Source organism: Falco cherrug, chromosome 3 (genome assembly GCF_023634085.1).
Source record: "Falco cherrug isolate bFalChe1 chromosome 3, bFalChe1.pri, whole genome shotgun sequence".
Classification (NCBI taxonomy): Eukaryota; Metazoa; Chordata; class Aves; order Falconiformes; family Falconidae; genus Falco; species Falco cherrug.
In genome coordinates, this window is record NC_073699.1 from 42,295,284 (window position 1) to 42,318,584 (window position 23,301).

The following is a 23,301-nucleotide window of genomic DNA, read 5'->3' on the forward strand; positions in this document are numbered from 1 at the left end:
TTCTTACTGATACTCAGATTTTTACTTTATCCTCATCAGGTAAAAGTGATGTAGTATTTGGCTTAGGCTTCAGATAACATACAGCAGATATCTTGGAAAGAATGCAGCAGCTAGGTTGTCACTATCACAAGAGATAAGGGGGAAACTAATCAGCAGAAATTACTAATTTAGACACTTCCTCACACAAACTTTAAGTCCTTTGGAATACCATGGAGCTAAGTTGAAGAGGTGAAAGTCTGGTTCCTGTTCCCTGGATCGTGTGTGGACTGGATTAAACTGGTGTCAAATAAAGAAAATGAAATCAGTCCTGGGAGTAGGGACTAAAGCTGCTCCATCTTGCTGCTCACTGCCTGCCCTCAGCTCCCTTTGCCCTTCTCTGCTTTTAATGCCTCATGTTCCTGGCTGCATGGAGCCTCACTTCTACGTGAATATATATTCACAGGTGCACTGCTGCGGGTGGGGGTAGAGTGTTTCTCCTTCTTTCTGCGAGTGTTTTCCTTGCCTTGTGCCAGCACATCTTGTGATGTTTCCCTGGGATCAGTCTCCCTGTGCTGCATAGAGGACTGAACAGGCTCTAGGTGTAGCAGAACCAGCTTCTGATTCAGGTTTCTTACTTCATAGGCAGGCAGATAGGTTGCAACCTCTTCCATGATTTGTTTGTTTGGGATGGGGGTTTTCATTTGTTTTCATATCTGGGTTTCATTATTTTGCAAGGTGTGCACCTTTCTGTGCTTTTACACAGGTTTGATATAAGTAAGATTAGGTGCTCAATCTGATGTGTCCTTTGACAAGATTATAAGAAGTGGGATGGAGGCAGAAAGATTCAGCTATGCCTTCTGAAGTGAATATTTATTTTCTGGGTATCTTATTAATCTGATTGTTTGGTATTGTGTTTCTCTCTCTTCCTCTCTCTTTTTCTCTTTCTCTCTCTCTGCCTTTTTTTTGTTTTTTTCCCCTTTAGGCCCTAGATGGGTTCTTCTTTGTAGTGAACCCAGAAGGTAATGTTGTGTTTGTTTCTGAGAATGTGACACAGTATCTAAGGTACAACCAAGAAGAGCTGATGAACACAAGCATATATAGCATCCTGCATGTAGGGGACCACAATGAATTTGTCAAAATCCTGCTGCCAAAATCTTTAGGTATATATCTTTTCATCATATCATACATTACTCATTTAACTTTGGTTTCATAAATCAGCATTTCAATAACTTCAGTTAATGTCCTTGCACTACTTACAGTTTCATCATATATACTATTTATTTTTAATGTATATATAGACTGTATGAATGATTAATATTATTCTCAAAAGCATCTTCCACTTTTCAGATTCTCCTTTGTTAAAATTACTCTTAGTAACTCATGTTAGCTGATATTTTTAATGGATCTCCAGAGTGAATCACTGAAAAGACAGCGTTAGCTATGTGAACTCTCTGTTAATTCTCCTATGCTGGTTATTGTAAGAATGGCCCAAAAGAGGGAGAATATAAAAGAAAAATCAGAAAACTCCTTATGCTAGAATTTTTATGTCAGTGTCTTTAGTCTCACCAGTATTTACCCTTATCTTTCAAAACCTGTGAGTTGCAGCCACTTTTAGATTCATATTAATTTTGGGTTTAATGTCATTGGTTTTTGAAGGAGGTGAACAGAAAGAGAAAGTCAATACTGGGTGCCTCATTTACTCACAGCAGTTTAAAATATATTATGCAATTCACTTCAGCATGTTATGACTGTACTTACAAACCCTGAAGAATCAAATATGTAAATGGCTAAACCCCACAAATTACTGCCTTTATTGCATTTTATGACTGAAGAGGGCAAGTAAAGAGTATTTGAAATACAACCCTGCTATTTCCTTATGTGGTGTTACATAAATTTGCTCTGACGGGTGCCCAGTACCTATATTTGTGCATCTCAGGATTTTGTTTCCTTTTTTACTTGTCTTAAGCACTGTGTTAGGCTTTAGTTTTATCCATCACTGCACCCAGGTCATTCTCATGCCTTCAGTCGTTTCCCATTGTAGCTGAGACTATGTGTTTCAATATATTCCCGACTGTATTGCTTCCTGTTTTTATACATGCATATTGGTTTCTTTTCTTTCTGTTTCCAATCTGGACACAGATTTTTATACAATGCTGTCATCTCTTTTGTATTAATCACTTTTAAATTCACTGAACAGATCCTACATACTGCCTTATTTCTTCTGGGCACATAAAATAACTTGATCTACCCAGTAGGCTTTTCACTGGACTGTGTAACTTTTACATGCACCAATATTTAGACACTTATCTTGCTTTTCTACTATGTCATTATAAGTCACTTCAAAAAAACCCTGATAGCTGAACAAATTAGCAGTCCTCTTAAAATCTGAGAATTTTATAAATTACCTTGCTGTGTGCTGGTTTGGGCTCTAATATTAAAAATAGATTGTTGTTGTTCAATGAGCTGGTTTCCCAACCAAAGCAAAGCACCTTGATTAATTTCCTGTGGATAAGCAGCAGAAATGACTGCTACCAGATTTATCTCACTATACGATCTTTGCTTTGCTCAGTGAACGGGGGATCTTGGTCTGGTGATACTCCTAGGCGTAATAGCCATACCTTTAATTGTCGGATGCTGGTAAAACCTCTTGCTGATTCTGAAGAAGGCCATGATAACCAGGAAGCACATCAGAAATATGAAACTATGCAGTGCTTTGCTGTTTCTCAACCAAATTCCTTCAAGGAGGACGGTGAAGGTAATTACCACTTTCAGTTTGTGTTAGTATTTTGTCTTTCCATGCTGCTGTGGGTCAGCAGTTTTGGTGCAGTTGAAAAGAAGGCAAAGTTGATAAAGTTACTTCTAATTCCTGAAAAATGGAAAAGTTCTAAGTTTTCTCCTTTTTCATTTAACTGTAGAAGTGTACTTTCATCTTGGGTTATGAGTGTATACACTTGCATGCACCTGTGTGTTAAACCGATGTCATTGAAATTGAGAGGAAACCCTGTTTACCTTGAAGAGATCCTGGTTTTATATCATGGTAATTGTAAGAGAGTGCAGCTGACTGAGAGGAAAGTTTAATGGGCAATTTTTTGAGTTCTTAGAATTTGAAGACAGTCGTTCTACAGTTTCCTTTACCACTTACTACTTCAGCAGGTAAATTTCCTCAGATTGTATTTTAAGGTTTCAGATAAGTAAAAATGGCCTATTACAAAGCTGCTTGCTCAGGGGCAGCAAGCATTTGCGGCTTTTTTAAAAAATGTGGCTTAGAAGCTACAAAATGGTGAGCGTTGCAGAAATGTGCTCTCTGTGCATGCAGTATATTCTTTTTATTACTTATCTCCTGAGTGGTTGAGCTGCCACAGGTGTATGCATAAACACGTGCCAATAATTATGGGCGGTGGTGGAGTCTTTGATAATTTTTCATCCAAAAAAGAAACCAAACCCACCTCTCCTGTGTTTAATGTTGTAAGAAATAATGAAGATGTAAAATCACTGAGTTCTGTCTATTCTTTTAGTGGTACAAAATCTATTCTTTTGGTCCCAAAGAACTTTTAAAAAATATTTCTGAATTACCTATGGAAATGAAAACTTCTTCTTCTACACAAATTACTGAAGTAACATTTTTCTTTAAGATTTGCAGTCTTGCTTGATTTGTGTTGCAAGAAGAGCTCCGATGAAGGAAAGGCCACTTCTTCCTTCATCAGAGAGCTTTACTACACGCCAGGATCTACAAGGTATTGTAAAATAAGAGGTTTAAATTTATCTTTCACACACACACCCCCAAATGGGAAATTGCTGTAACAAATGTTTTATCTAATATCAGGCAAAATAACTTCACTGGACACAAGTACCATGCGAGCAGCTATGAAACCTGGCTGGGAGGACTTGGTGAGAAGATGCATTCAGAGGTTCCATTCACAGCACGAGGGAGAAATATCTTTTGCCAAGAGGCATCACCAGGAAGGTCGGTTTCATATTTTTAGCACTTTCTATATTTAAACTGTTTGTTATGTGTGTATCTTGGTTGTGTTCTCTTTGTTATGTTTACATGGAACAATCAAAGGCTACTGACAGTCTCTTTTTAAAGCTGATTTGCCTAACTGATGTCTCTCTAGAGAGGTTTTGCATCTTTCTCCAGTTTGTTTTAGCCTGTGTGTTATAACTGTGCCATATTGAAGGGTGCTTTAAATCTTCAAATTATCACAATTATTTTAGAAAGACAGACCCTTGTGTCTTGCCCATGAAAACATTCACTACGCGTTACTCTTCAGAACCTCAGCTCACACATTGCAGTTCATTGACCTGTATTCCTTTTCTCTACAAAAATGGACTTTTACTGTCACATTTCCCGTGAGAAACACTCGGTGTGAATTGTCAAAGATGCAGCACTCATGCTGTCTGGAAGCCTACATTATTGTACTGTATCTAGCTGGTAAGTGTTATAGGATACACCAGAAGCACATATACTCAGTCAGGATTATGGTAGGTAAGGTGTAGGGAGGGTACTGCACTGTGAAAGGTTCCCCATGAGGTTTCCATGGTAGTGACTGGATGAGGGATTTTCTTTTCATAAAACCATGATAGTTCTAGTAGCACAGATCCAAATTACAAAAAACAAATAACCCTTTACAGTCCACAGGAAAGTCTTTTCTGAGCCAATGGGGAATAACAAACATTTCCAGTGGAGAAGCATCATTCTTTGGGTTCATGTTTGTAGAACAGGGTTTACAGCTGGCCTGTAACAAATAGTTGCCATGGTCAATTAAACCACAGGCGTGCTGTCTTGGAAACTAAATTGTAACTGGAATCTCAAATTATTCCATCAAATACACACATACAGAAAAAAAAAAGCTTTAGTCATGCGACATTAGTTAAATATTCTTTCATATGTTCTGCTTTCATGAAGCCTTATGCTGTGATTTCAAACAGAACTGAAGAAGGTAGTATGCAATTAAAAGTTACAGCAGGGGAGTTAGAGAGCAGTTTCAGGTAAGGACCTGTCTGTGCCAAAGGTGGGTCAGGTTAGTTTTTGTTATGCCATCCAGCCACTTGTCACTTCAGTCCTCTTCAAATTATTCTTGACCAAATTAGCAGATCCTACATCCAGTGCTGAGGCTTGAGTGGGTCCTCTCTAAGCTATCTGTGAAGGGATAAAAATAGGTGTGTTTTGGAGTTTACACTGACCATTTTGCAGGAGAGGCTTAGGTTCGTCATATAAACTGTAGAATTAGTCTAAATGAGGGGGCTCTTTGCTTCTCCTGGTTGTGAAGAGAGTGATAAGAGGAGGAGGAAAAACCTCTAGAACTGCTTTGCTGCAAAGGATCCAGCACTACAGAGGAATAGTGGCTGAAATGTTTCTTTCCCTTGCCCTGCAGCATGGAGGAGAAAAACAAGATGTATCTTGGGCTGTAACATCTTTGCATTTGACTGAGGAATGCCTTGCATTTTTTAAGTCATTATGGGTTGAGAATAAGAGCAAAGAAAGCAGTGGTCTTCTACATGTAAATCAGTGTTACAGTGTGTGTTTGGGGGGGGAAGCATTAGCTTGAGAAAATATGAAAACCACAAAGCTTTTAAATTAACTCTCAGTATAAAGTGCAAAATATATGGTAAGTTTTTATTGGCCACAGTCAGAAAAATAGCATTTCCTCAAGAGGAATACGGAAACATTCTTGTTTGCTTAAAGAATTAGTTTGGAAAATGATTTAAGTAGAGATTTCACTTGTATCCTGTTGGCATTGAGTACTGGAATTTCCTGATGTAGTATATGTTAAAGTTAAGAGCTTTGGACCTTCTGGTGCCCAAAGGTTAAACTGAAACAATGACATACCTAGCAGTGAAATTTTGCTTTGTATTGTTTCACAGTTGTAGGTTTTTGTTTTTCTTTACATTTTTACTCTGAAAAAAACCTTCTGGTTGTTTAAATTGTGCTTCCTGTTTTCTCACTGCCTAAATAATACTTTAAAACCTTGCAGAACAATATATAACGGAGGCGGGGGGCGGACAGGGAAGGAAAGCAATCATAACCAATCCTGTAAGGCTGAAAATCTGGTAACTCTGTAGCAGAGACTATTTAATAAAGCTACACTTGTAAAACCGTGTCATTTCATTACAACAGGAAATATTAAAAGACAAGCAGTGAAATGCAGATCAGATGATACTGTTAATTAAAAAAAAAAAACACAAACCCAAAGCAACAGAAAATGTGTATGTATGTAAAAATAGGAAATTAAAAATATTTGTAGTGCTTTGTTCCTATTTTTTCCCAAAACAATCATGTGAAAATTCTGAAGTTAAGTATTTCCCTCCTGCCATATCTGCAGTCCTAATGTAATGCTTTTGGACTAGGAATGGAAAATTATCAGAGTTGTTTCATTGATGGCAAAGAGTGAACAGTAGAATAAATACTTGCAGATTTGCTTTTCCATAGCATTATGCTAATTTTTAATTAAAGCAATGTCATAGGGGTCTACAGAAGTTAAGAGCACTGAATTTGTTGAAATCCAGATTTACACTGAAAGCTTAAGGGCTGCAGAACATGTGCAGTGAAGTAAACCCCAAACCTGAAATGCAGTCATATCTAATGCTGGGGAAGAATAGCACAGCCCCAGTTTTGGCTTAGGTAAATGTATTTCTAATTTGTTTGAGATGTGTATTTTTTAGTAATTCCTTGTTCCAGTTCTTATTTCTAATTGTTTCTATGTAAGAGATTTATTGACTTTTTAAATTAAAGAAGTAGTGAGAATAACCATTACAAGATAATTTAAGCAGGCAGTAAGGAGGAAAAGATATAGGCTAATGGAAACTGATGATACAGAAACTAAAGGCATTTATATTAATCATCATGATGTAGATGATACAAATGGAAAAAAATTGAGGAACAAAAGGAGTTAGACTTGTATTTGATGAAAAGTGAAATGGACATCAAGGACTTCTTTGTCCACTCCTGAAGTGCTCTGTATTTCATAGTATCTGTCCTGTTATTGCTGCCACTCCTTACAGGTTTTCTTTTGATCACCCTTTATTTCATGTGGGAACCTTTATTTTATATGCATCCCATCTATTGATTTTCAGTTTTTCTTCTGCCTTTTTTTCTTTTAATTAACACAGTGTCTGTGGTATCAGTGCTGATGGATTTACAACATCATCAGATGTTGAGCAGCTAAGCTACCTGTACTATAGTATATCATTAATTTATTTCTGTTATTTTGCTTGCTTGCAGTGCTGAGGCAGGGACTAGCATTTAGTCCTGTTTATCGGTTTTCCTTGTCTGATGGCACCATCGTTTCTGCCCAAACAAAGAGCAAGCTCATCCGTTCTCAGACGACTAGTGAACCTCAGCTTGTAATCTCCTTGCATATGCTTCACAGGTAATCCTGACTGGTTTATTACATGCACACTCTGCAGAGAGACAGAGAAAGTATGAAGTTGCCAAAGTAAATATATGGTTTAAGGCTGCTAGATGCTCAGTTGACCTAGAACTGATAGTGTGAAAACAAATAAGTTTTTAAAATCAATGCTTACAGCAGGAAGAGATTTAAGATTATTTCAGGATTTATAAATTGCGTTCTGGTTTGTCAGGTCAAGATCTTCCATTAAACATACAAAATTCACTTTAATCTCATGTTCTTAATTTCAGTATTTTAATTTCCTGTATTTTGCATAATAGACACAAGAAACCTTCCAAATTTAATTACATCTGGAAACCTTTGAAGGATTAAATTCCTGTAGTTCGTAGTCCGTGATATGTTGGGCTTTGTTCTTCTTTAAAGAATGTGTTATGATTACTAGAACTGCATTTGAGACAAACTGGATATTTTAACTCCTTGTCTCCATTCCTTGTCTTCTGGTGCTTGGAGTAGTGGCTTTCACATGTCTAACCCTAAGAAATGCCACCACTATTAGCTTTTTTTTAAAAGAAGACACAGGCAATAACATGTTAAATTGAAGGGTAGATAATCACTGACCTCAGAACTTCCAACGTAAAATCTGAATGAAGTCATTGCATGTCCTGGTATATTTGTGGCAGATTTTGTTTCAGGCTTTATTTGCTGATGATAATTAACAGTGCTGTTTCCCTGTATCCACAGTATCACTTAGCACTTTTTTGAAAGAAAGAAAACAGGTCTAAATGTAGTTAAAACTGAAACCATTTTAGACAGATTGTAGATTTGGAAACTGACCTGACAAAAAGTTGTCTGAAGTTTGTTTTCTTTGGATTGCTGAATATACTTGGTATTTCATGAAGTGCTAAATTTTCAATTTAAAAAAGCACCATTAAGTTGAAAATGGTACTAGCAACTATTCTTGCTTTTTTTGGCAGAAGACTGGTACTATTGTATTTGTAATAAGGTTTTAAAAATCCACCTCTTTTTATAGTTAACGTTACTCACCTTTGCTTTTATACCTAAGGTAACAAATAGAGTAACAAGATTCAGTATTCTTCAGTGTAGTGTGCTTCATTTCTTCTCACACTTTAGCATGTGTGAGTGTGTTTCTCTTCTATTCGCTCCATCTTACAGCCTGCATCTCTAAAATAGGAGTTTCAGCTCCAGTGTGTGTATTTTTTTTCTTTCTTCTCTTTTCCTAAGTGCCTGTGCAGGACTGGATTGCTAACAGACTGTTCCCATTCTGAAGCAGTATCCAGTAGTTCTCTTGGCTCACGTGCTGTTTTGGAACAGGATTGAAATACTCTGGCAGTGTAGAAATACAACTTCTTCAGCTTTCTTTTCACTATGAACTTGGTGGGCAAATAGCCCACTCCAGCCTTGTGGTGGGGCTAACTCACAGAATTGAAAACTCCAGCAAACAGCTGTCTGCAGCTGTCTTGTAAAACATGTATTTGTTTGGGCCGTGTGTTTCAGATGAGATTTCTGTCATTACTAGAAGTTAGCTCTTGCCAAGTTGTAGAGCAGAGATACACATTAAAGGGAGAGAGCCTGGAATTGTAACCTATCTGCATTTCTAATGACTGTCATTGAAATGAGGTATAATTCTGTTTTTCCTCTCTTCCACTGATTTGTTAATGAGGTACTGAAAAACCATGCTGTTAATATGCAGCCGTGTCGAAAGTTACATATCGCTTTTGTCAAGTTGTTGATTTGTTGTCAATTGTAGGTTTGTTGTGTTATTTTAAAGTGAGATTTGGGGGTTTGCTTGTTTTTCTTTATTGTAATTGCAAGCTGGCCGCTGTCATTTTAGCTAACAGGTTGTTTTTCTTCCCCTTGCCACACAGAGAGCAGAATGTCTGTGGAATGAATCAGGATTTGACTGGACAAGGAATGGGGAAGATACTGAACCCAATCAGCTCCAGCAGCCCTGCCCATCAGGCCATGTGCAGTGGAAACCCAGGTCAGGATATGACCATCAGTAGCAATATAAATTTTGCCATAAATGGCCCAAAGGAACAAATGGGCATGCCAGCAGGCAGGTTTGGTGGTTCAGGGGGAATGAACCATGTGTCAAGCATACAAGCATCCACTCCTCAGGGTAGTAACTATGCACTAAAAATGAATAGCCCCTCACAAAGCAGCCCCGGCATGAACCCAGGGCAGCCAAACTCTATGCTTTCCCCAAGGCATCGTGTGAGCCCTGGAGTGGCAGGAAGTCCTCGCATCCCACCCAGTCAGTTCTCCCCTGCAGGAAGCTTACATTCACCCGTGGGAGTCTGCAGCAGCACAGGAAATAGCCATAACTACACCAACAGTTCCCTGAACGCGCTTCAGGCCCTCAGCGAGGGCCACGGCGTTTCTCTAGGATCGTCGTTGGCTTCACCTGACCTAAAAATGGGAAATTTACAAAATTCCCCTGTGAATATGAATCCTCCCCAGCTAAGCAAGATGGGAAGCCTGGACTCTAAAGACTGCTTTGGACTATATGGGGAGCAATCAGAAGGTACAACTGGACAAGCAGAGAGCAGCTGCCATTCAGGAGAACAGAAAGAGAATAGCGATAGCAACATGCCACCCGTTGTCGGTGGCGAGAGACCTGATGGACAGAATAAACTGCATGACGGAAAAAGCCAGACAAAACTCTTACAATTGCTGACCACCAAATCAGATCAGATGGAGCCTTCGCCTTTGTCCAGCACCATGGGAGATGTTAGCAAGGACTCCACGGGAGGGTTGCCTGGGTCTGGTTCGGCACACGGAACCTCGCTCAAGGAGAAGCATAAAATTTTGCACAGACTATTGCAGGACAGTAGTTCTCCTGTAGATTTGGCCAAGCTCACAGCAGAGGCCACAGGCAAAGAACTGAACCAGGAGTCCAGTAGCACAGCTCCTAGTTCAGAGGTGACTGTTAAACAGGAGCCAGCGAGTCCTAAGAAGAATAATAATGCACTACTTCGCTACTTGCTAGATAAAGATGATACTAAAGATATTGGTTTACCAGACATGCCCCCAAAACTGGAGCGGTTGGACAGTAAGACAGACCCTTCCGGTAGCACAAAGTTAATAGCTATGAGGACGGAAAAAGAAGAGATAAGCTTTGAGCCTAATGAACAGGTAAGCAGATCTTTGCATTACGTGTGAATGAGATGTTCCAGGCCTGCATTCCTTTCCATCTGACTTCCTTTGAGAATAATTTCTTAACGCTTCAAGAGGCTGTTACCTGTTCTTTGAAACTCAGTTTTCACTCAGTTTTCCAGTTGGTGTTCTTAAGTTGTGATCATCACTCTGTCTAAAAGAACAGACTCTGCCTGGGAGGAGGTGGATGGCACAGGGACTGAACACTGGGGAACCATTCCCAGATGGTAGTCAGACAAAGAGAAAATACTTGTAACTGTTGGTTAATGCTAAGTTATTGACAGCTTTTCCCACAGGCTGTTGTTGAACTGCTGTGGGCTAGATGGGCTTTTGACCTAGCCCAGCACAGCAGCTACACTTCCCCCATGTAAAGCTGGTTCGTGCTCGAGGACAGCGGTTGTTTGAAAGGATTGATCCCAGCTTTGCATTACTAGTCTTTGTGCTATACTTGATCCGCAAATTACAATCAAGGGAAACAGACTTCCCTTATTTCTGTGCTAATTAGGGGGTGGTGGTGGTGGTGGTTTTGACTTTCTGTTTTTTACTTAAAAATTTTTATATTCAACCCCAAATTCCCATGGATGATTAATTGTTCAGTGCAGACATCATGTCTCCCTGTGCAAGGTTATCTGCATTGAATTTTTCATTCAGAATTTCTTTGCGTTCTGTGCAAGGTTGATTGTTGCTCTGCTGCCCAACATACTAATAAACTGTATGTTGTTAGGACCTATGCTAAGAAGTGTTCTTTTACTGGCTTTCATGCAGAATTTACTTGCAAAAAGCGCCGGGTTCACATCACCCTGATTGCTCCAGTTTTCAGGGCTTTGCAAGAAAAAGGGATGCAGAAAAAGCAATTTGCTACTTCAATATTACTGTTTATTTTATTTATAAAATGGGTAATTACAGTATCAGTTTTAGTATAAGGCATTTTCTGGGGAGTTTATAACTAGCTGGAGTTAATGATCCTTAGCTTTGTCCTACACTATCAACTCTCACAGCTGGTCATTAATCCCTAGGCAGTGCCCTGTGCATGAAGCCTTAGCTTGTAAATCATGATCAGATCATACACTGTGCAAATGTTCATGACTCTTTAATTCACAGCCATATCCTTCACTTTTTAAAAATACTGTATATTTCTAGTATGCAGACTGGGTTTGAGCTTGTTTGTTTTTGTAAATCTATTGTATTTTAATTATTGTATGTCTATAAATACATCATTTCCTATATTGTATTTTGAGACTGAGGAAGGATAGACAACATTTTCCTTGCCCTAAGTCACAGCACTGGATCTTTTTTGTTCTTTTGCCCTTTCAGCAGTCTCTAACCAGTAGACAGTTCTTTCAACAGTGGTTGTAACCACAAAACATAGAGGCCAAACATGCCACTACAGTGTGGGCACAGCATTGTTAAAATCTCAGTTATCCGGGCGTCTCCTAAGGTTACTTCACTTTTATTTCAACAGAATTTGACAGCTATTAACATTATGTAGGAGCAATTGTGGTTTTTCAATTTTTCCCATGTTTTAGGGGGAAACTGTGCCAAATTGCACTGATTTCTACAGGGATTTAACCTCAAGCCTGGATGTTAGTTTAGCTCTCAATACAGCTGCTGTGTTGTAGTGCCTGTAGAGGGAGGGCTTAGGTTCTCCATGAGAACTTATGCTTTGTTAGGCTAGCAAAACACAGGTATCAAGAAATTCACAGCTAACCTGGCAAGAATAAAGTATTTTTAAAATATCTAACAGATTTCAATTCCTAGTTCAGATCTCGCACATTGAAGTCAGTACCAGACTGAGGGCAGAGATCCTTCAGCCCTCAGTATTTGATACTGAGCGAGGATGCAGAATTTGGTAATCACCAAAAAGATCAGGATCTTGGCCTTTAGATGGTTTATTCCCCAAGAATTAAATTTCTAAAAGAATTAAAATTTCCTCTTTCATGATCTCTGTGGAGTAGACAAAAAATGGCTTAGTTTGTGAACCCTTTTTGCGAAGAGCAAGTTTTGTCCCCTCTAGAAGTTATCTGTCTAGTCTGAGGTAGTTGTACAAGTTCCTTTTATCGTTGATGGAAAAATAGAAAAAGACTCCAGGATTTTTTTTTATCTTATCCTAGATAAAGTGTGTCTAAAATAGCGAAGGTAAGCTGCTGTCTAGTGATGTTCCCATTGACTAGTAGTAGCCTAGACAGCTAGCTTAAACTAGCTGCCTTACTTTTTCATGACTAAAGATAGGCAGGTGGCGTCTCACCCTAAATGTAAACATGTAACTATAAGAATAACTTCACAGACTTCAGTGTCTACAAGCATTGCCAATCTCAAGCATTTGAAAATCAGGTCCCAAGTATTATGAACTTTGTAAAGTGAATAGTCTATTCATTTTTTATTTTTAGGCTCTGTCTTTCGGAGGTCAGGGGAGGGATTTGAGGGTGTTGGAGTATGGGCTATGGATGCGTTGCCTTTTCTTGAAATTTGAAGACGGAGATTGTCTCCCAGGAGAGAGGGAACTGGGGGTACAGGAAGGTCCAGGAGCTGGGGCTGTTGAGAAAACCATGAAGCAGTGCAGGAGTTGTGATAAAGTGGTAAGGGCTGAAGTGCTCAGGCTTCCTCAGCACCAAGGTAAGAAGCCAGTCCCAAAGCTGTGATGGAAGGCTGCTGGATAATGACAGAAGGGCTTTTGTTGCTCCTCCCGTTGCTTGTAAATAGCATTTTAAAACCTACTTAAAATGCAGTGAAACCTGGAGCTGAATAAACAGGACAAGTTCAGCGTGGAGTAGGAGAGGAAATGGTGGGGAATATAAAATAATGTAAGCGTTTATCTAGCTGAAGGCCAGGCCTTTAAACAAATAACCACTTTACCCCAATTATAAAATCACTGAAAATATTTAGCATCAAAAACTCTTCAGCTTTGGAAGATGGTCTCCCACAGGAAGTGCTCATTGCCTAAATTTAGATCAAAGCTGGAACTATTTAGTACAAGACTAGAACACAGATTCTTGTGCTAAATTCTTCCACCCTCCTGCGTCCTTCCCCCCCACCCTTCTTCCTCCCGTACGTAAAAATTAGCCGTGTGCTTGTGTTACCTATTTTGCAGGTTTATTTAAAACTTCTCCTCCCCAAGGAATGTTGTATTTTTAAGTAATTAGTCACTGGAGTGTGCAGTTTCTCTGGAAACTGCAGCGGAGCGGCAGTGGGATGGCCTCTGCAAGGGGGATCAGGGTGCTGGGAGGCGGCGGAGCCATTATGTTTTCTCCTTTTACTTTTGGTGTGACTTTCTGAGCAGGAAATGCTTTGAAGTGCACCACTGTACTAAAAATAGCAGTATTCTAGGTAGTGTGTTTAAACATACACTTCTGCAGAGAGCAGCAACTGACAGGAAGCCTTTCTCAAATGGCAGAGAATATTTCCAGCACCACCGTACCTTTTTCCCTTCCTTGGTGGGATGATGGTTTTCGAGCTCTATTAGGCTGATGGCTATTCCAGTTAAAGCAGCTGTGGGGGAGAGGATGAAACAGACCTGCTGGGGAGGCTCAGCACAGCTTTTCCTACAGCACCAACAGAAGTAGGACTGCTGTCAAGCACCATGAGTGCTCATACCGTTCTCCACTATTAAAACGGGAAGGCAGTGGAAACATGAGTCCTGATTCACTACAGAACTGGTTTATAGGGTGTCTCTCAGCAGTAAGCCTTCCTTCTCCCGCTCTCCCTGATGGTCCACTGGCTACTGTGGGGCTGCGTGGTGGGACTCCATCCTGCACCTTCCTTCCCTGTGCACCGCTGCTTGTGCTGTCCCTCGAAAAACCTCTCATCGTGCTTGTGGCCGCAGCCAGCACGCGGGGCTGGTCAGGAGCAGCCTGTGTAGTGGTCAGCAGATCTGACCACTATCTGACAAAGACTGGCTAAGAGCTTGGGGGAAGGAGAGTGAAAGTGCACGGGGACGTCAGAGGAACGTCATGCGCTGAGCAATGTCAGGTTTTGTTTAGCCATGTTGTTTTGCACTGCAAAACTCTTCTGTAAAATTGTGTGTGTATTATTATATTAATATTACAGATGAAGAAACCAAGAAGTAGAAATTTGAAGTAGCTTATTCTCAGAGAAAGCACTTGGCATAGTGTGGAATAGAATCCTTATCTCTGTCAGTGTACTCTCCTCTTTTTTTGCCACTAGACAACATAGACAGCCTGTTTGTCGGATGGGGATTTGCAATGCCACAGCCTCCACCAGTGCTGGTCCAGAAATCAAATTAAGCATATAACTTTTTGTCCTAAAAGTCAGAAACTGTTCTGATGTTCCTCACACACTTTTATCAACTCTGTTGTCCTCTTGCTTTATGTCGAAAGCAGTATCTTCACAGTACTAACACATTTTCTGTACACATGCCACTCATCCTCCCCAAACCTATTTCTTCACGTCCAGAGTCCATTAAATTCATGAAGAACATTGGTTTCATCTTGAAATTCTATCAAAACCTTAGAATGGGGATTCCATTTTCTGAATATCTTTCAGTTAGAGGTCTGTTTTCAAACATTAGTGGTAGATTAGCCTGGTAATAATTAGCCTGATAATATAATTTCTAGCCAATTGTATGTTTATTGCAGTTACCAGGGAGAAGGAAAAAGACTATTGATTCCAGTTCTGATTTACTTTTTCCTTCTTTTTATAATCCTTTCCTCCTTTTTAGAATCCTTTAATTTATTGCCAGTTTGGAGCAGGGATTTGTTTTTATTTACCTTTTATGGTCAGATGCTCAGCCCGTGCTACAGAGGTAGCTAATGAGCTAACTTGGGGTTTATATAAGGCAAGTATAGTTTCAAGTTGTGTCCTCACCAGAAGACACCCTGTTGTAAGGAAAAAGTCCCAGGTGCCTCTGTCATACATATGTGGTTGTAAAGGAAATGTATACACGTATGAAGTTTGGAATCATAGGGTCTCAGTGCAAGCCATGAACATTGCCCGTGGTGGAAAAGAGATCTCCAGAGAGTTTAGGAATTTATCTAATCCTTCGCAATCCCTGGAAGTTAGACTTTGGACATAGCATCTTTTATAAACCAAACTTCATGTTGAGGTATATAACTGCCTTTCAGTAGAGCTGAAAAAATTCTGTAAACAATTAACACTGTAATCTGACTTTCTCTACATGACAGTGATAAGTACTTTGAAAGTAGATGCTTCTTACATGCAAAACTATTTCTAAGCATGATTTGTCTTAAGTTTTCTGGCACTTAGTGTCCAAGTTCTACGGAGATTGTTGTAACTGCTTTGCTTAGAGATAGTGAAAATATGTGCAAGAGAGCTTTCCTGTGATGCTTGGCACTTTATCAGGCATACTACTTTTTAATTCCTGACAAATAATTATTTCACAGGGAGGTTAGGGTGTGCCTTCTGTTTACATAAAGTACAATTTAGACCATTGACAAAATAAATACAGAATATAAATAAAAGAAAAATCCCATTAAACTAACCACGTAAATATTTTAATGCTAGTTTCTGTGCATAAGGTGCCTTTTGAGGGTGAGTCTGGAAAGGCTTAGGCTAACATCATAGCTTGGTGTTAATTCTAAATCTGTCTTGGAGTTTTTGCAGCAGTTGAAAACCCTCATCAAAAAATAAGGATGAAATATTTGATAATGATAATGTTAAGCTAAAAAAGGGAAGGTTATATGTTTGTGTTGTTATAATAATCTGTTGTATTTGGCCTTTCTTTGCCACTTCCTGAGAGGAATTAAAAGCATGTTAGGGAGTGCAGTTTTCTGACACATTTGGATCAATATGGTCTTCTCTGACTTTGTTTTGGAGTTGTTGGGGTGGGTTTTTTTACATGTAATGTTTCAACAAAGAATTGTAGGAGCTAGAATATTAAGCTGGGGGGGGGGGGGGGGGGGGGAAGCGGAGCAGCGGCAGCAAGGGCAGAAAAAAAGACATAAAGTCCTGGCACAAAACCAAAAAAAACCAACCCTGCAACATATTAAACATCCCTTCACTGTTTTCTCAAATATGTTTAATGAAGGCTGTATGTCTTAATTCCCCCAAAGACTACTGAATTATACTTCTATAATTTATGATACTCTACATCAGTCTCCTACTGGCTCTTGCTGTGTTCTTGTTCCAGAACTCCCAGTGCTTAAAGTGCAGCTCCCATAAACATCGCTTGCCACTGTCTCTCGGAGCGCCTTTTTGAATCTGCTTATCACCTGTCCGCACAATGATTTAGGCTTCTTATAGTCACATTTGATTTGTCCGGGCTCTGCCTCTTCTGTTGGTGTGCTGTGCCCAGCCAGCTGCTTGTAAATGCGTGGAAGGCAGCAAGTCAGCAGGGGGATTTGTCAAGAGCAAGTTATGTCGGACCAACCTGTTCTCCTTCAGCAGAGGGTAGCAGGCATTTTGGCGTTAGAGAAGCAGCATATGCCATGTGTCTTGGTTTGAGTAAGGCTCTCTGGCCCTCTTGCACATGGCATTCTCATAAGCAGATTAGACATGCATGGTCAAGATGAAACTGCTGTGAGTGGGTAGGAAGCTGTTTGGAAATCCTTACACACAAAGTAGTTGTTGAAGGATTCACTGTCAAATGGAGATGCTGCAGGAGCTGGTGCAGCTTCTAGAGCTGCTCGGTGGTTTAGTTAACCTAAATGACCCGATGGGAGAACAGAGTGTATGCTCGGTAAAGCTGTGTGTGATACTTGAATGTCTGTAAATACACTGGAGGACAGAATTCAAATTCAGCTGCAGCCAGGAGATACGGAGCGCAAATCTTAGGAGAACATTCAGGATGAACAATTTATGCTATTTATTTTAATTAGTCTGAAATAATGTCACAGATTTAAAAAAAAAAAAAAAAAAAAAGAGGAGGGAATAACTGGCTAGAGAGGACATTTTCAGAGCTGTGTCTAGGGATCATAGTGAGCACAAGATGAGCGAGTATAATGTCATGTAATTAAAAAAATCACAGGCTTTTCTGGAATATGTCATTGGAGTATACTATGTGTAGAGTAAATATTCTGCTTTACTTAGCAGTTGTAAGGCTTCATCTTAAGTCCTGTTCTGGACATGGCACTTCAGCGAAAGTGTGGATCAACTGAAGATGGTCCACAGGAGCAGCAAGAGTAATGAGAGGTCTAATAAGAGTAATGAGAAAACGGTTTATATGGTGAAGAAAATTCAAGAAGTTGAGGTTGTATATTAACTTCAGCTTAAAACCCAAAAAGGCACATGTTTTCAAACACAAAAAAGGTTAGAAAAAGAAAGAGGAACAATTTGTTCTCCAAGTTCAACATTCAACAGGAAGGAAGGGCCTAAATTTCAGTGAGGGAGATTTTGCATTGACACTGAGGAGAGAAACTCAAATTGTAAGGACGGCAGAGTGCTGAAACCAGTTCCCCGGGGAAGCTGTGGATTTTCTGTCACTGGATGTCTTTAACAAGCGGCTATATGAACTTCTGTAGGGAATGGCATACACTGATTTTGCCTTAAGGCTTTATATTTCTTCTAGTCCTCTGATTCTGTGATTTCATACCATTTTGCCAGTAACACCAGCCTCTATATCACCCACATGCTGCCTTTTACAGAGTAAACTTCTTCCTCTTTTGCACCATATATTCCGATCTGTAAGACTAGGAGATGATGTGGAAGGAGTAAAGAGTAATACCATGTTTATCTGGAGTCAGTCACCCAGAAAAGGCATGGAGAGATGTAATCTTGAGGCATCTTAGCTACCTTAGAATAAAATAACTGGGCTTCCCAGGAGCAGGTTAGCTGTGGCAACAGGAATTCAGTACAGACTAATGTGCAGTGCTTCCTAGCTAGGCTATGAGCCACGGGAGGTAGTTCAAAGCCATCTCAGCTATTTCTACATTATCCTGTGATCTGCGGCATAAGGTTTATCTCAATAAGTAACAAGTTGATGATGTGGCAGTAGGGCAAAAAAAAACCCCAGGAAGAATTGTATTTCAGTTGTGTGTATGTTTGTGGTGTTATTTCTGAGTTCCCCATCCTTCATGGCTGGCTGCTCACTCTGCCTCTCTTCTGTCATCAAACATTTCCTAATGAAGGCACTGATTTTGAGTAGGTTTCTGTTATAATACTGTCATGAAATGTTTCCTGTGTACCTTGGTGGTAACTGAGACTTGACTCCCTGTTGGTAATTACAACCCTAAAACTCTTTTAGCTCTACCCTGTTCAAAGGTTTAGGATTGGAGAATATACTTGTAGTAATTTCCAAATTTCAGTCAGAAAGATTTTAATTCGAGGGTTTATAGACAGAGAAACTGACCAAAAAAAAAAAAAAAAAAACCAAAACTTGTGAAAATCAGCATTTTTAAGAAAAACGTGCAGGTCAGTATTTATGTTAGTCTAGGATGAACTTAATTCTTTTCCCATCTTTATTTGATGATGATTTTCTACTGAATTGAACGTAACTAGATTTCTCTTTTTCTTTTTTTCTTTTTTCTTTTTTTTTTTTTGGTCTTACTATAGAGAAGTTATTTTCAATTATTTGGGAAGCTGTGAGCAAGATAAATTCCTACGTCTAGTAACTAGTTGACAGGTTTTAATTTATAGAACTTCATTGAAATGTATATTTCTTGCCAGTTAACTTTATATATAAAGTTATATAGAGTTATTCAGTGTTAAGGTTTTGGATTTAACAAAGAAAATGCGTATGGGGAATTGTTTTAGCCATGAAGCAACTTTTCCATCGTATGCTTTTAATCAAGTCATAAAGAGACTAGAAATATGACTGTGCTGAAAGGAATATTGGTTATACCTACATAAACCCCTTCTTCATCACTGTTGGATCTCTTCCCCTGCCAAATCATCTCTGCTGTCTGCACCGATCACAGAGTGCACAGGGAGAATCTCCCCTTTGCCCAAGGTATGGATCACGTGGATCTGTATGTCCCAACGCCGGGGTTTTGAAGGGGTGCCAGTGCTACACCAGGCTCTCCAAATGCAAGGCAGATGAACCCTGGGAACCTGCACACTCCCCTTTTGACAACTTTGTGAGCTTCCTCCACATCGGGCTTCTTGCAGGAAGCATCCGAAGCGGTGTTGCTGCAATGCTTGCCGGCTGCCTGGCTTGGCACGAGCAGGATATGCGCCAGCTGCAGGGGAGCAGCGACGTGTACTGTGGGTTTGTGTGTTTTCTTTCTAATTGCAGCCAGGCAGTGAATTGGATAACTTGGAGGAGATTCTGGATGACCTGCAGAACAGCCAGTTACCGCAGCTTTTCCCAGATAGCCGCCCAGGCGCGCCAGCAGGCTCCGTCGACAAGCAAGCCATCATCAATGACCTCATGCAGCTCACCAGTGACAGCAGCCCCGGTGCGGCTGTGGCCACCCAGAAACCAGCAATGAGGATTTCACAGAGCAGTGAGTCCACCTTCCGCACGCGTGTATGCCCAGCTCGAGAACTCCCAGAGCAGCGGTCATGGTGCCCCTGGGTCGGCCGGGCAGGAGCTGGGCAGCTCCGTGTCCCGGTCTGGTCTTGCATGATGACATAGCGCCATCTGCGGTCGTCCCGTCTCGAAACACACGTGGAGGTTCTGGCTTAATCACACAGCACCCTTGGAAGTCCGTGCCCTGGGAGGAGTTTTATAATAAATGAAACCACTCCTGCTGCGGTTATAGGTGATGCTGCAGTTGCGAGGGCTTTGGCACGGAGAGCACGTGCATTTCGGTGTGGTGCAGATTGCTGCTTTCCAGCAGCTCTTCCAGCGAAAGGGACAAGAGAGGCTTTTCTTAGTGTGAAGGGGAGTCTTCCTCTAAAACCACAAGATTAATAGAAAGACGTATGATTAAGAGGAATGCCCAAGTTTAATTTCAAATTGCGGCTTTTAATTGAGTCACTTCCAGCCGACAGTGTTCCTTAACTTTATTAATTAACTTACAAATCAGTATGAAATGTTGGTCTACCACCATAGAGTAATGGAAAGCGGGCCAGACAGGAGTCTTATCAGCTATGAATGTTGAAGAAAATAGCATAAAAAGCCACTGCTTCATTTCTTTCTCCTGTTGGCTAGGGTGGCAGCATCTATCTTTAAATGTACACTGGTGCTTTTTTTATAAAACGTAGGGCTTAGATAATATTTTTAAGCCGTTCTGATGATATTAAAATCACACCATGCCACTTTCAAATGAAATCAAATTATTACTTGGAAATTTTTACATAAACATTAATATTGCTATTAATAATGAATGTGTATATTCATATTAAACCTACCACAGATGCTTAAATTATAATTTGTTGTCAATGTTGCTCAGAGAAGGATGCTTGGATTTCATGTACTTGGTTTTGTAAGTATGGGGATACTAACAGCAGCAGCACACAAGTCAGAAGGAAATCTCTGTGCATCTGAAATCTTCAGCGTATTCTTTCTGAAGTAGGGTCTGCTGGTTCCTTCCACTGTAGCCTTTTGGCTTTCCAGAGTTAACCTAGCTTTAAATCTGTTTGCAAAGCTACTGGCAGAACAGTAACAGTATGATTGTAAATGAGAGTGTCTTGGTGATTAGCAGCAGTTCTGTAAAAGCACATCCTGTTTCCCATGTAAAATAAAACCCTAAAACTTTTTCCCCCAGCTCAGTCTTGTGTCTGTGCCCTACTCCCCTAGGGAACTTCTGCCTTGTTTTCAGTTGAAGAGCATACAGAAAACGGGTGCACAGAAATAGTGAGTGGCTTTTAATACGCTCACAGAAAACCAGTGTAGAATGAATGTAAAATCATATACAATTCCAGAAGAGGTTTGGGATTTAAATTTTTTTTTCTGGAGAAATAGCCAGCTTTAATTTTACAGGTTTTACATGAAAATACTTAAAATACTTCACAAGACTTGAAAGCTGCCAGATTCATCAGATTGCTGGAGTTTGTTGCATGGGGGACAGGGAGCCTCCTTCAGTCCCGTCCTGACCAAGAGTAGAATATGAAGCTGTAGTTCAGTTTTGGTTCAGTCCTTAGACTTTATGATGCCCCTAAGCTTAGGAAGATCATTTTTGCCTTATAAGTGAGTTTTGTTTGCTTGGTTGAACAGACAGTCATGATAAAATTTTGATCACATGGTTAGGAATTAGGTGTATGTGATGTGATCTAATTCCTGTACACGCATATAAGCAAATTCACCTAGCAAAGAATTTATATTAAAAAATAAATAAATACAATGAGTTCCTGTAGTCTGGTTTTATAAAAGTAGAGGAGAAGACAGAGACTTTTGTAATAAGATGTTTCCATACTTTTAACCAATCTTAATAGACCTAAGTTCTCAAATTCAAAGTATCACTACCTTGATCTAAAGTAAGAAGTTATCTAACTTCTTTGTAATGTGGTGAATATAAAAATGCAGAAGTTGCTTTAAGGAAGCCATCATATCAGAGACTGTCCTGGGGAAGCTATCAGGATGTATTGTAAATAATAATTTCACAAAAATGGTTAATTTATTTGTATGTACTCTGTTGGTGTGATTGGAAATGGAATCATAGGCACAAGGTGGGTGTTTGATTTGTGTTGGAGTACTAGTTGTGCACATAAGGGGAAGCTTTCGTGCATTGGAACATAGCCTAAAGACCAGCTGAGCCAGATGCTTGCCAGTCATGATATGAAGCTCACTTAGAGACTTGAGTCTGCAATTTTCTTTGCACAGGCTGATTTTTTAAGAGTACAAAACACCTCAAAAGAAGAAAACAGTTCTATAAAGGTGACAGTCACTATCAAGCATGGTTCTGTTTACCAGAACATTATGGTGGCACGGCTCTAATTCTGGACCACTTATTTATTGTTGCTGAATCATGGAAGTATTTATTTTTAATAATGACAAAAAATGTAACAAAGAATTTAAGAGGGAGATGTAGAAATGGGGCTACAGGATCTAATATAGGCTCAGTCTGTCCTTAATTTTGGTGACTTCTTCAGGAGCTTAGCTTATGCTGGAAAACTTTCAAAACTGAGATAATTCCTAACAGTCTGCCTCAGGATGACATCTGCATGCAATTAAAGTCCTACTAGGTATATGATTAATTTGCAGTAGTAGGCACATCACATAGTGGTATATTTTGCTGTAGTGGCTCTTCTGTCAGTTAAATTGCATCATTTAAAGTTTTAAAAATATACGTCATATCTGTTTTAGTGTCAGAATGTTCCATTTTGAAATTTACATAAAAATGTCAAGAAGGGATGTTTCTCAGACAGACATGGAGTGGTAATTTATGCAGCATTAAATAGCTCAGCCCAAGAGCTTAAAGTGTGTTTGGGTTGTTTATTGTTGGGTTTTTTTTAACAAGTAAAGTTTCCATTCTTGTAACTTTGCTTTTTTCTTTGCTCCTCCTGTCTAGCTTTTAATAACCCACGAGCAGGGCAACTGGGCAGGTTACTACCAAACCAGAATTTACCACTTGACATCACACTGCAGAACCCAACAGGTGCAGGAACTTTCCCACCCATAAGAACGAGTAGCCCCTATTCAGTGATACCTCAGCCAGGACTGATGGGCAGGAATGAAGGGATGATCGGAAGTCAAGGAACTTTAGGCAACAGTAGCACAGGTAAGATGACTTTCCATTTTTTAAAATATACTTCAGTAACAGACTATAGTATGTGTAACATAATGCTGGGATTATTACAAGTGCAGTTTATTATAAGCACTTTCCAAAAAGTCTGGAAAAAAAATCATGTTTCATGGGCTGTTACGTATTGGTATATTTAGTTTGAATTTCTGTTTCTGCATGTTTTTAGTCCTGATCTTTATTCACTGCTTTTCACCTACCTGAAAACTTCTAGATGAACACAGTGTATTGGTAATTAGAGACTGTTCACATCCAAATCC

The 23,301-nt window shown here is 39.7% G+C and overlaps 1 protein-coding gene across 9 annotated transcripts in view; it reads left to right on the top strand.

Moving 5' to 3' along the window:
• Positions 1-23,301, top strand: part of NCOA2 (nuclear receptor coactivator 2) — a 190,019-nt gene that overhangs the window by 140,415 nt on the left and 26,303 nt on the right. For all 9 annotated transcript variants that reach the window (XM_055706229.1, XM_055706227.1, XM_055706226.1 and 6 more), the window contains 8 exons: positions 962-1,139; positions 2,549-2,734; positions 3,612-3,713; positions 3,803-3,943; positions 7,202-7,349; positions 9,215-10,484; positions 19,651-19,861; positions 22,811-23,020. In XM_055706229.1, the coding sequence (XP_055562204.1) occupies positions 962-1,139; positions 2,549-2,734; positions 3,612-3,713; positions 3,803-3,943; positions 7,202-7,349; positions 9,215-10,484; positions 19,651-19,861; positions 22,811-23,020 (2,446 nt within the window). The remainder of the gene's footprint in view (positions 1-961; positions 1,140-2,548; positions 2,735-3,611; positions 3,714-3,802; positions 3,944-7,201; positions 7,350-9,214; positions 10,485-19,650; positions 19,862-22,810; positions 23,021-23,301) is intronic.